The sequence below is a fragment of the Macadamia integrifolia genome, chromosome 12 (assembly GCF_013358625.1).
Source record: "Macadamia integrifolia cultivar HAES 741 chromosome 12, SCU_Mint_v3, whole genome shotgun sequence".
NCBI lineage: Eukaryota > Viridiplantae > Streptophyta > Magnoliopsida > Proteales > Proteaceae > Macadamia > Macadamia integrifolia.
In genome coordinates, this window is record NC_056568.1 from 14298477 (window position 1) to 14311807 (window position 13331).

The window sequence follows — 13331 nt, forward strand, 5'->3', positions numbered from 1 at the left end:
ATCTTCATTGATCAAAGGCCCGAACACCAAGTGTAGGCCAAATCCTGGAATTCATGTTCATATGTCTGTTAAGGTCCCACAAATTTGGAGGATCCTAACAATTGAAGATCATGGTTTTATCAGATAATAATAATAAGGCCGCAAGGAAGAGGTTAGAAACAACTCAAGGTGATGAAGGTGATGTGTGAGCAACAGTAAAAGAAAACTGACTTTTAAAATTATGGGGGGGGGGTGAGGGTAGAGAGAGAGAGAGAGAGAGAGAGAGAGAGAGAGAGATTATACAATACATTCCTCAAGTTGTATTGTTAGAAGAAGCAACCAAACTGCCGTTTATAGGGCCCAGGCATGTGGATTGTGGAGCTACCATCTTTACAATTTGCATCCTCTCCAAAGGTCACAACCATACTTGTAAAGGAGAAGTGTTGATAATGAAGGGGAATTAATCTCAAACCTGATTAGTCACACTCCAGTTCTTCCCTTTCTTTCATCTTCTATTTTAGGCTCATCAATTTCTACCTTTAGAATCTCCCAGAGCTCCTTTGTGAACTGAAAGTAGGGAATTTGATCAATGCCTAGTTCAAAACCAGAACTCCAAAACTTCTCATGATGTAACCAATAGAAGAAAATGATGAAAGAGAGTTTTATACCATCAAAGAATAAATGCGCAACAAAACAAAATAAATGCAAGATAGAGTTGTAACAGTCAAGATTTTGGAGCAGAAAAATATTCAGATACAATTAATTCGAATGAGGTTATCATCTGTTGAAATGAGGGATTAAAATGGCAAAGTGAGAAGAAGAGGTTATCAAATTAAGCTGAAACGATAGTCTTGCTAACTGTAGCAGTGCCTTGTACTTGTGACATATACACTAAGGAGATGATCCTAATTGCCAACTGTGTACAGACTAAGAGCAACTGCCCGATATTGTCACTTTCCACGCTCTGTACTACATTCCAAAACTAGAATTAATGCATATTCAATGTTCTCCAGTCAGAAGTTAACCAGAGGCATAAGAACAAACCAGAACAATTAGTAGCCACCAAAAAGCAACTGCAATATGCACAGTAAGGATGCATTTTTTTTCCATTTCATATATTTCATTTTTATGATATAGAGTTAGTGAACAATGAAACACTGAGCATAGCAACCACCCTTACATTTTTCATATCAATGTCTCTTTTCACCTATCAAGAATCATCAAAAATTGGAGAAAATAACCCAAAATGAATAGTAAAAGCTATTTTGCTACTAGAGAACAAATAAGTTTCAGAAGTCCCATTTTTTAACATAACCAGGCTGTCCATCTGGTTTTGCAAAACTAATTCAAATTGAACTCAATCACAACCGAAAAAACATAACATCAAACCTACATTCATCAAAAAATCAAGATAAACATTAATAGTGTTTTAAAAGTGTTTTGCCCAAAGTCTTGGTGGATTCGAATCACCATAACTTGGGCATTAGCCCAAATGCTCTACCATTTTGAGCTAAAGACTCCTTACCTACAAAAACAATTGTTAGTACATTATAGGCTAATCCATCAATAAAAATGCTTAGAATCCTGGATGTATTGGCAATCACAAAAAAAAAAAAAAAAAAAAAAAAAGGACCTCATTAACTGGATGTACTTAATAGAAAAAAAATAATGTTCCTCATTAATTGAATCTAAATACAATCTTCATCTAGTGATTGATGAACTGCAGATGCTTGTGATTGATGAATTGCAGATGCTTGAGATGATATATGGGAAATAGACTCTTGCATATAACATTGAACATTAACACAATCCAGATTTATGTAAGAAAATGAAAAATGTAGCAACCAACATAACTAACTAAAAGTATTCACCATAAGTGACATGTAACCGGGATAAATGTTATCCAACAGTTGCGTAGTCATTGGTGCAGGAGTTGGTTGTTGTTCTTGTAATCGTTGACTGTTACTTAGCCCTCCACTCTTCTTTTTTTTGCCTTGTTTTTTAACCCAACTCTTTAGCCGTCTACCACTCTTACTTTTCTCTTTATGCTTCAAACGTATTCCATTATATACGTCAGTTGGGAAATCAGGCAATATTGGCATATCAGGACAATCAACTGGGTTGATTTTAATATTACCAACCTTCAACCTTAATTCATTAGCAGCATCTTTCATCAATTCGTAACCCTCAACTGTGTTAGAAGCTTCTGATGCTATTTGAACAAATTCATGACAAATATGCCTATACCGCTGTGTACAATCCAGGTTGACATCCTCTTCAACTTCTTTCTCCCTATTGTCATTGACCACCATGGTTCTTGCTCCCCTTGTCCATCTCTTCAAAATATAGGCATCAGGAATACGTTTTATGTCGAGCACATCTAAAACTTTCAAACAATGGCAACAAAGAAGACCATCGGTTTCGAATTTCTTGCAAGCGCAACCTATAATTCCATCAAGCAGGTTACAACATACTTGATATTCACCTTCTACATCAACAATCCCAACCTGAAAATCAATGAAGGGAAATCTATCAATTCAGCCTCTGATGCAACAAATAGTCATCCAATTATATTCCTCTTGAAATAACTCATAAATTGTAAGAGTGTAATGTTCCCCAGTTTGTTTCTGGACAATTGACATCGAATTTGTAAGTCGTGGCAACTTGTTTCTTACTTCAAATTTAGCTTTTAATTCGTTACCACGCTTCTGGTTAAGAACTCTCTCGAAGTGCTTAAAAAATTGCACAACATCCAAAGTTGACTTCAAATAGTCCTTCAAATCACTATTCAAACTCTCACTGAGCTGTGTACTTCGAATACCTAATGTGAATGTGTTTTTCATGTAGCACTTTGCCCATTTATTTCTAAGTGTATACATGCGCCGCAACCATGCATTATCCATAACACCATTTTCAGTAAGCAATTTATACCATGCTCTGTCGAATTGTTCTTCCTCATCATATTGTTATATGCATTTCTTTATATCTTTAAGAAACCTAGAGCCATCTTTCATCATATTACCCAAATGCTTAATGCCATTTTGCATTAAGTGCCATGTACACAATCCATGCCATGTCTGAGGCCACATTTTAGTTAATGATATAGTCATAGTAGCATCTTGGTCCGTAAAGATAGTTATAGGCTTCTTTCCACCATGTGCCTCAGCAAAAACCTCAAACAACCAATTAAAAGATTTCACTGTCTCATCATATAAAAGTGTGGCCCCGAATACAGTGCATCCTCTATGATGATTAAATCCATGATCAACCCAAAATATATTAGTTATTTGTTCTTCACTATCCAGCTGGACTGAGTATGTGAAAAATGGATTGTTCCTAGTTTGAGTAACAAAGTACTTCAACAAACTACCTGCTTCACCATATGATAAGGCACTCATTCTTTAGTACGGAGATAGTTCCTAACATCTTGGGTCGTACAACTCAAGTTCTCGATTCCACCAGCCTGCCTATCCATCAACTCAACTGTGGATCTAGGTCTAATCCTCGAGTCATCAGCCAAATCAATTTCATACATATGTATGTCTAACATATGCCTCTGTGAACGCATCATATGAATTGTTGAATCAAGATGAAGATCATGATTATGTTCCCTCACAAATTCACGACACATGTATTTTCCATCCTCACCCAAATATATATGGTCATCTGTGCTTCATAACTTGTTCTTGTCTCAGCTCGGGGGTTAGTAATATTATTGTCTCGCTTGTTTGGTTGCCGAGACCCAGCTTTCGAACAGACAAACCATCTTGACGTAATAGTCATTTTTTCTTTCTTGCTTTTATTCACAGTGTGTCTCCTAATACTAAATCCCATTGCCCATCAATAACTGTTGTAAAAATCATATGCTTCATGTTCTGAATTGAATAACATACCAACCCGAGGTTCCCTCGCATCATTCAAACAAACATTCTCCATACTAGACAAAACAATGACACAAAGTCATGAAACAAAGGAAAGACTTAGAATATGGATCTTATAGCCAGTCAAAGAAGAAGAATGGAGAAGTTCCAAAAAAAATAGTCAAATCCCCTTTGTGGAGAAGTTCCAAAAGGGATCTCCCCTTATGTGGGTTAACAAAAGGCAGATCAATCAAAGCCCACCTCAATTATATATATGCTTCACATCACATGTTGTAAGAGAACAAACAACTGCAACCTATAATCATGCTGGATTTGATTTAATAAAAAACCTGTCTCTGATCGGAAATATGGATTTGCAAATAGGTTTACAATTTCCTACATAAAATGTTAATCATGAAAATCAAAATTTATGTGCTTCAATTACAGGCAGGATCAAGAACAATATATATATATATATATATATAAGCAATGCAAAATGACCCCAGAAACTAGAAAAAAGAAGAAAAAAAATGCCAAGAAGAGCTACAAAAATTATGAGACATCAGGGCAAATGCCAGTTGTCCATACTGAGCAAAAGTTGTATCCTCAAGCAATCTGCCACACTAGGAAAATGTGATAAAAGATTTTGTGCAATAAACAACAAACAAATGAAATAATTAACAGAGAACCACAGACACAGGCACAATAGAGACGAAGGAATATCCGATAGAATTTTTAAAACCAAACAACCATATTGAAATGTTCAACAACATCCACATTTACAACTGAGACGCAACACGATGACAACACTACATTACTTGTTCAAATCTGGAAACATACCTCTTGAGGAAGAGAGACCTTCGTTCACAGAGATAGACCTTCGCGAGAGGAGGAGACCGCGACAGAGCAGAGAAACCCTCTCCTTCGTTTGTAGAGAGAGGGTTGTGAGAGAGCCACAGTGAGAAGAGTGAGAGAGAGACTCGTTCACAGAGATAGTGGTTTGAGAGATATGCAGTGAGGGGTGAGAGAGAATCGTGAGTAGAGACCGCGAGAAGGGTGAAAGAGAGACTCGTTCTCAGAGTTAGTGGTGTGAGAGAGATGCAGTGAGAGGCGTGAGAGAGAGAATCAGAGAGAGAATCGTGAGCGGTGGTTTCTTCCTGCAAGAGAGATGCAGCAAGAGGGATGAGAGAGAGGATCGTGTGAGGGAAAATGGCAGATTTCCAAAACATGGATTTCGAAATTCAAAAATGGGTTTTAGGGATTTGAAATTCAAACCTGGTTATGAGTTGTTTGGTCAGAACCGGTTCAAGTCAAAATGGTTCGAGTCATCCATTAATCTAAATCGGATTTAGTAACAACAGACCAACCAAAATAATCTCAGCCGCAGGTTTAAAAGAGGACACGTGTCCTCTTATGCAGGTAGCAAAACACAGCAAAACAGGGATGAAGAAACGATTTTTATCCCACGCAATTAGGGGAGAAAGAGTGGAAGACACTTGCAAAAATAAGCAGAAAGCATGCTGTAACAATGGACAAAAAAAAGAAGAAGAATCACAATCGGCGACCAGAAAAGATCCCTGAAAACACTTGTAAGAGTTATCCAGCCGGGAAAGAAGAAAAGGAGGCTCAAAAACCTCTCAGGAATGAATTCATCAAATGAAGCCTAAAATCAGAAATAAATGCTGTGGGAAGATCAGACAAGAAGAAGCGGGATAAACGCATTCAGGAAAGAACACTAGGAATCAATAAATGATGGAAGGAAAGTGTGAAAGAAGGTTAGAAAGACTATGATGATGGAATAATATATAGAGGGCATCACATGGGAGAGAGAGAAAAAGGTTTGAGAAAAGCGTGGTGAGCCAAAACTAAATAACTATCAGAAAAGGGTAGACTAGCTGCAAACTGCTGAACTGCAATAGGCATTCTCCATATGCTTCAAACCCCCCCCCCCCCCCCTTTCCCCTTTTTTTCTCTATGCATTGTACTTGTATTTGCTCATTAACCAAGCTCATGTTTTATCTTTTCACTAGAAGCTCATATGTCTTGGAGTTGCCATGCAGCTCACATGCGTTCTTTCCCCAACCCCAACTAGTTGTCAGATTGAGCACATTTCAAATTCCGCTGTTGTCCACCATGTTGCCATTAATAACAACAATACTTGCCATTAGGTTAATAGAAACTGCAAGGGCAGCAGCTTCTTTGATGGGAAGTGCTGAGGTGTGCGGCTTCTTTTGCTTCTCAACTTGTTGGACCAATGAATACACCTTATCATGTTGGGTAATGATCCATGGTAAGGATTTGAGTATGAACAGTGCTAAAGATTCATTGAAACCAATCAAGAACTAATAGATTCTTTCAGTTTATGGTTAAGATTGCAAATATTTATTCGCACCACATATGCAATTGGGAATTTTGTATGTGATGCATGTTCACCCATAGGCCACGTTTATTTGACAGATAAAAATGAGTGGGAAATGTGTGAGGTGGGTCCCACATGTTTTGGGTTGGGTTGATAAGGAGAAGAAGGAAAGAAAATATGGAATATGTAATTTTTAGTGGGGTCCACCTCTATGGGAAAAATAGGAAATAGAAGTAATGTAGAACTCTGAGGGAAAAAGAGGAAATGGAAGTAATATAGAATTCTATGGAAAAAAAAGAAATAGGAGGAAAAGAGAAATAGATACAAAATAACTTTTCAATGAAGTCTTGGTAGGACTTTAGAATTAAATAAGGTGGAAAAAGTTAACTATCACATCAATATAAAACAATTATTGCATTAAATGACATCGTTTAATAAGTTTTTACTCCATTTTTCCAAACGTTCGTATTTATAGTAGTTTGTGCGAGGTAAGTACAATTTTTTATTCTTTTTTACATTTTTCACTTTTCTCTATCAAACAAATAAAGCCATAGAGTTTTCAAGGAAGTGAACTAAGATAAAATTGGCATGTGGTCTTGATGAAAGGTTGCAATAGATCTCTTGAGTTCAAAGATTCTAGGTCCGTTTTCTTGGGAGAATCTCTCTTCTAGATCTAACCAAACTTCTCTAGCATTGTCAACATAACTAACACTATTGCTAATATCAGCAAAAACGCTATTGAGCATCCATGAAATTATCATATTACTGCAGCGCTCCCAAGCCATAATGAGAGTTTCAGGTTTCTTTGGTCGTGTTAGTGTACCATCGACAAAACGGAGTCTGTTTTTTGCACCTAAAGCTACTTTAATGGTACATTTCCAAGAAGGATAATTATGCCCATTGAGAACTTGAGATACAAGATTTACCCCAGGATTATCAGAGAGATGCATGTAATAAGGGGGTGAGTTGTCAAAGCCCTGTGAATTCATGGTTTGCTCTCCACTTTTGACAATCTACTTTGTTTCTGACTTGAAGGAATTTTTTTCATCGGTCATGATGGTGAGACGACGCAAGAGAGTGGATCAAGTCCTCATACGAGAACCATTCTCATTCAGGGCTGATCCGGACAGATGGAATCCACCCAACAACCAACTCTATGGTGGATTCCATCTGTGTGGATCAATCCATACGAGAACCCGATCCACACTCGAGACGTGAAATATAGAGCCTTGAAGGTTGAAAATGGAGATGCCTTAAAAGTTAAAGATGTAACTCACTCGGCTATGCTCTCCCTCAACCACGCTCTAATATTCCTTGTAATTGCTCTCAAAAACCTTACATACCATACCGAGTTCCAACTCTGTTTCTTTAATATAAAAAAGGTGTTTTGTTTAAACTAAAATCTTGCGAAAGGGAAGGATTGGGATCTTTCTTATAGAAGATACGAAGGATAACAAAAGTTAAAGAGTGAAAAACATTGCTTTAATTCATAATGACAACCTCTTAAATAGCATACAATAGGTCACTGCCCCACATGAAAAAAAAAAATAAATAAATCAATTTATTGCCATAATGACAACCTCGTGATTGATCTTGTCAGTAAACTTTCCACCCCACTTATCCAAACACTCATATTTATGATAATTTGTGAGAGACATTTATAAGTTTTCCACCCTTTTTGCCCTTTATATCAAACGACCAAGGTCATAGAGTTCTCAAAGAAGTGAACTAAGATAAAATTGGCATGTAGTTTTGATGAAAGGTTGCAATAAATCTCCTGAGTTCAAAGATTCTAGTCTCATTTCCTAGAGAGAATGTCTCTTCAAGATCTAACAAACTTTTCTAACAGTGTCAACATAACTAACACTATTGCTAATATCAGCAGAAACGCTATTGATCATCCATGAAATTATCATATTACTGCAGTGCCCCCAAGCCAAAATGAGAGTTTCAGGTTTCTTTGGTTGTGTTAGTGTACCATCGACAAAACGGAGTTTGTTTTTTGCACCTAAGGTAACTTTAACGGTACATTTTCAAGAAGGAAAATTATGCCCATTGAGAACTTGAGATACAAGATTTACCCCAAAATTGGAGGGATGCATGTAATAAGGGGGTGAGTGGTCAAAGCCATGTGACTTCATGGTTTGCTCTCCACTTTTTACGATCTACTCTGTTTTTGACTCGGAGGAATTTTTTTCATCTATTATGATGGTGAGACGCAAGAGAGTGGATAAAGTTCATCTCATCCGCACAGATGGAATCCACCCAACCACCAACTCTATGGTGGATTCCATCCGTGTGGATCAGCCTGCATGAGAACCTGATCCATACTCGAGATGTGTAAGAAAGAGCCTTGAAAGTTAAAAAATAGAGGTGCCTTAGAGTTTAAAGATGTAACTCACTCAACTATACTTTCCCTCAACCATAATCTAATAATACCCCTTGTAAGTGCTCTCAGAAACCTTACGTACTATATCCGGTTCCAACTCTCTCTTTAATATAAAAAAGGTGTTTTGTTTAAACTGAAATATTGCAAAAGGGAAGGATTGAGATCTTTCCTATAGAAGATAAGAAGGATAACAAAAAGTTAAAAAGAGTGGAAAACTTGCTTTAATTCATAATGACAACCTCTCGTTTTGCCCAAAAAAATAAAATAAAAAATTAAGACAACCTCTTAAATAGAGTACAAGAAGTCAATGTCCCACATGAAAATAAAATAAACCAATCGCCAATAAAGCTAGGTAGACATTTATTAGTGTTAAGTGGTGAGATCAATTGTCAATAGAGCTATGCAATAGATCAATTGCCGATAGAGCTACGCAACAACGATGTTGGACTCAATAACGATTGGACTTATCCATCAATCTTAACAGGGGATTTATGAGTTTTGAAATTCATTCCTTTCCTATAGCTTTCAAGGGACCATTCGGCTTTGGAGTATAGTGGATCAATCGGATGACTTGAAGATGGTGATGACCAAGGGTGGCTAGCTCTCCTAGGGATGATGGAGAACACTAGTGACACAAGATCGACTATGGTCTGACCGCAATTGGCCAAGACCAACAGGTTTAATTACACCCCTTGAGGTATAGGGTTTCCAACACCATGGGGATGTTTGTGGGAGTGGAGGTCTTACATGTTTGTTGGAAGAAATTTAGAATGAAAGAGTTGAATCTTTAAAGTTATTTTGCCACATAACTAAAAAGCCAACTCAATCTTTTTAGGCTGGAAAAAGATTCAATTGCAAAAGAAGCGTGTCTAATTTCTTAGAAAATATATAATTATAAGTTAATTTTATCCTTTTATGAGGTCTTAAAAATTGAAATTTGAGGCATTCATTATTAAATCACAAAGTTGCCTCTAAACTTGTGTCAAATTTTGTTAATGAATGAAATCCTTTAAGAATGTAATAAAAATGGACTATCCAAATCTATTTATGATAATTTTATGCCATCAATGGACTTGCCTTCCTTTTTTTTTTTTTTTGGGGGGGGGTGGTTGGTAAAAATGGACTAGCCTTTCACTATTAATTCTTAGATTACCCCCAAAGTTTTACATTAAGGTAAAGCATGAATAATATAATAGCACATAACCCCAATATATATATATATACACAAAATTCTAACTTCCCTCCCTTTATTCTTTCCTTTTGTATGCCAAAAAAAAAATCTATACATTTGTTTCTATTTTGATTTTCGAAGTTGAAGAATTGAATCTCTAACAGGATGCAACTTGTGTCTAACCTCCTTCATTATAACCCGATTTTCTGGTGATAAAGCAGAACATGAGAGGCCAATTTGAGTTATTAAAACCACGCTTTCTATGATTATTTGTCTATCACCATCATTCCTATTATGGATTATAGGAAATTCGTCTATTTCTTTTATGCCTTCATCTTCTTTCTCTCTCTGTTCTTCCAAGAACAAATGAGGATCTACAATCTCCATCACTCGTTCAGGCCATGCTGTTGCAGCACATTCATGAAGGCTTCTACCGTCTTTAAACATGTCATCAGATGGACTTTTTCCTGTAAACATCTCGAGTAATAAATCCCATAACTGTATACATCACCATGTATGGAAACTTGGACACCCATACCATACCCTGCAATTCATTAATACACTTCATTAGGATGTGTTATATAAACTTCAGTTAAAGAGATCAATTCTAAACTTGAGAAGCATTATAATTGGGATGAAACCCATACCTGGAGGAATGTACCCAATAGATCCTTTTATCCCAGTTGATGTACTTTGATTGTTGAAGGAAATATTGGATCTTTCATAAAGAAATTGTGCAAGTCCAAAGTCACCAACATTGGCAGTCATATCTTTGTCAAGAAGCACATTGCTTGGCTTTATATCACAATGAATGATAGGTGTTTCGCAATCAAAATGAAGATATTCCAAGGTAGAGGCTACATCGATGGCTATGTTTAACCTTTGAATAAGGTTTAGAACCTTGGTCTGAACAATTCTTGGATGCAACCATTCGTCTAAGCTCCCATTGGACATGAACTCATAAACCAGAGCATTGAATTCCTTCCTTTCGAAATCCATACTTGAGCAAACTTTCAATATCTTGAGAAGATTACGATGCCAAATGTTTTTCAAGATCTCGCATTCAGCCACAACTTTTAGAAGCTCCTCGTTGTTGAAGGTTTAATACCTTCACAGCAACTACTGCTTCACTTTCTTGTAAAATTGCTTTATATACAGAACCAAAGCTACCAAGACCAACCAAATTCTCCTTTGAGAATCCATTAGTTGATTTAAATAGCTCCGAGTAAGAGATACCTAATTGCCAATCTACAGAAGAAGATGCAGCAAAAGCTCTTTTAATTGGGTGTTTCATCCAAACGAAGATACAAACTAAACATGAAATGACAACAATTGTCGAAACCACAATGGAAATTATGATTTTGGTAGAAACCTTCCCTCCACTATGAGATGCTTCTTTGGAGGAGTAGCTCGGTAGTTGCAGTTTTGGTATTCCACCACAGAGACCCTTGTTTCCAATTATTTGAATTGCACTTGCATTTGCAAAGATCCCCTGGTTTGGTACTTCTCCCTCGAAATCATTGAAAGAGAGATCGAGTTTCTTCAAGGATGACAAATCTTCAAGAAATTCTGGAATCACCCCGGATAGCTTATTGCGAGAAAGATCCACTTCTTGTAGTGCTCTTAAAGCCTTGAAGGAGAGTGGAAATGATCCTTGAAAGGAGTTACTGGCCATATATAGGCGTTCCAAGCTAACACAATTGCCAAGTTTGTTCGGTATTTCACCTGAAAAATTGTTCTCAAAGACCTCCAACTCCGCTGGATTATTCAAGTTACCCACTTCTATTGGTAAGGAACCAGTCAAAGAGTTACCTTTCACTGCAAATGAAATGGAAAGGGAAGAAATACCTATAACTTCTTTTGGTAAGGTACTTTTTAGGCTATTAGAAGAGAGGTTCAATTGCAGCAAATTTTTCCAATTTCCAAGACTTGTAGGAATGTTTCCAAGTTATTCTCCTCCATGAAGACTCCAATCAATTGGGTCAAGTTGCCTAGGGAAGAAGGAATTAGACATGACAATCTATTATAGTTCAAATTCAATTTCTGTAATTTCTTGAGCTTCCCCAAGGCAGCAGGGATACTACCAGTGAACATGTTCCCTTCCATGCCAAGTGATGTTAGACTTACAAGGTCACCAATCCCCACAGGAATGCTTCCATGGATCATGTTTGAACCCATAGTGAATGTGTTGAGTTGAGTCGAGAGATTGGATATGGAATCCGGTAATTTGCCTCCTAGATGATTGTTACCTATACCCAATACTTGCAGATTCGAGCAATTAGTCAAGAAGGTGAGGAAGTTCAAGTCACTGGATTTCCAACTTCCCAGATCATTCATCTCGAAATTAAGTCTAGTTAAACGCTTCAAGCTCCCTAGATTCATAGGCACAGGACCAGTAATGCGGTTCTGGGCTAAATCAAGTATCTCAAGCTTAGAAGCATTTGGCAATGACACAGGGACGAATCCCGTAAAATTGTTTACACCTCCAGCAAATACCTGAAGATTAGGGAGAGTGATGCCTACATCGATCGGAGGTCTACCCTACAAACGGTTTTGTGTGACAGAAAAGTAATAAATGGAGGTGATATTGTAAATTGATGATGGGATTTCACCGGTGAGCTCATTACCGTAGACTTGAAATTTTCCCAACCAACATAGCTATCCAAACTCATGAGGTATCCTTCCTCGGAAACTATTTCGTGCAGGAGTGAGCAACAATAGAGATGAAACATTTCCTATCCAAGATGGGATGGTTTCTGTAAGAAGGTTACCTCCAAGGCCAAGATTTTGTATCTTGGAGAGTGAACTAAGCTGGTCTGGGATGTACCCAATTATGTTGTTTATAGATAAATTAAGGGTCCTGAGTTCTGTACAGTGAGTGAGATTGGAAGGAATTTTGCCTCCCATGGAATTGAAGGGCAGAATGAGATGTTGTAAGCTTCTCAAACGACCAATTTCCATAGAAGCTGTTATTTTGCAGGTTGATTGCAGAAAGGAAGGAAAGATTTCCAATGGAAGGAGATAAAGATCCAACCAACCTTTGAGCTTCTAAATTGAGAACTGTAACTCTCTGGGTTGCAGGGTTGCATGTGACTCCAGTCCACTTATACAAAGACAGAGAATCATTCCAGGAGTTCATGATGCGAAGTGGGTCTTGAGTTATCCCATCTTTGAAGGCAAGCAAAGGCAAGAGATCCGAGTGGTTTCCAAGGCTGGAGGTGGCGGATAACAGGTGTGAACCCACGCAGGAGAACATAATGGCCTGAGTGAAGATTGACCAAAAGACTCTTAAACTCAGTTCTGGCTGATGATCCATTGAGGTTTTGGATTGCGTTTCATAATCTTGCAACATACAGGCTATATATATATAGGCTCCCAAAGTCGAAGAGAGTGGCTGAAGAATGACTCCCAGATCTCACCCAACTACCCCTATGTTGGTGTATGATGTCTTATACTCTGTCACAGTTTAATCTAGGGAATACTGGTGCAATGCCTTGACAGGCAGGATGGCGATCCCGCTAGCTGGTTAGCGGGCCATAGGGGTTGCAAGGGGGGTAGGAGGGCCCCCCTTCA

General features: G+C 37.7%; 1 protein-coding gene and 1 long non-coding RNA gene across 2 annotated transcripts; both read right to left on the minus strand.

Moving 5' to 3' along the window:
* Positions 1-195: 195 nt before the first annotated feature.
* LOC122057508 lies at positions 196-5047 on the minus strand. The gene is made up of 2 exons (XR_006133540.1): positions 4680-5047; positions 196-546 (listed from the first exon to the last, which is right to left on the minus strand). It is a non-coding gene; the product is annotated as an uncharacterized LOC122057508 (long non-coding RNA).
* Positions 5048-9832: 4785 nt separating this feature from the next.
* On the minus strand, positions 9833-11433 carry LOC122057563 (probable LRR receptor-like serine/threonine-protein kinase At3g47570). The gene is given in 4 exon segments (XM_042619703.1): positions 9833-10249; positions 10252-10302; positions 10406-10830; positions 10832-11433. Coding segments are annotated over 4 exon segments (1446 nt in total). The 3' UTR covers positions 9833-9881.
* Between the last annotated feature and the right edge of the window lie 1898 nt (positions 11434-13331).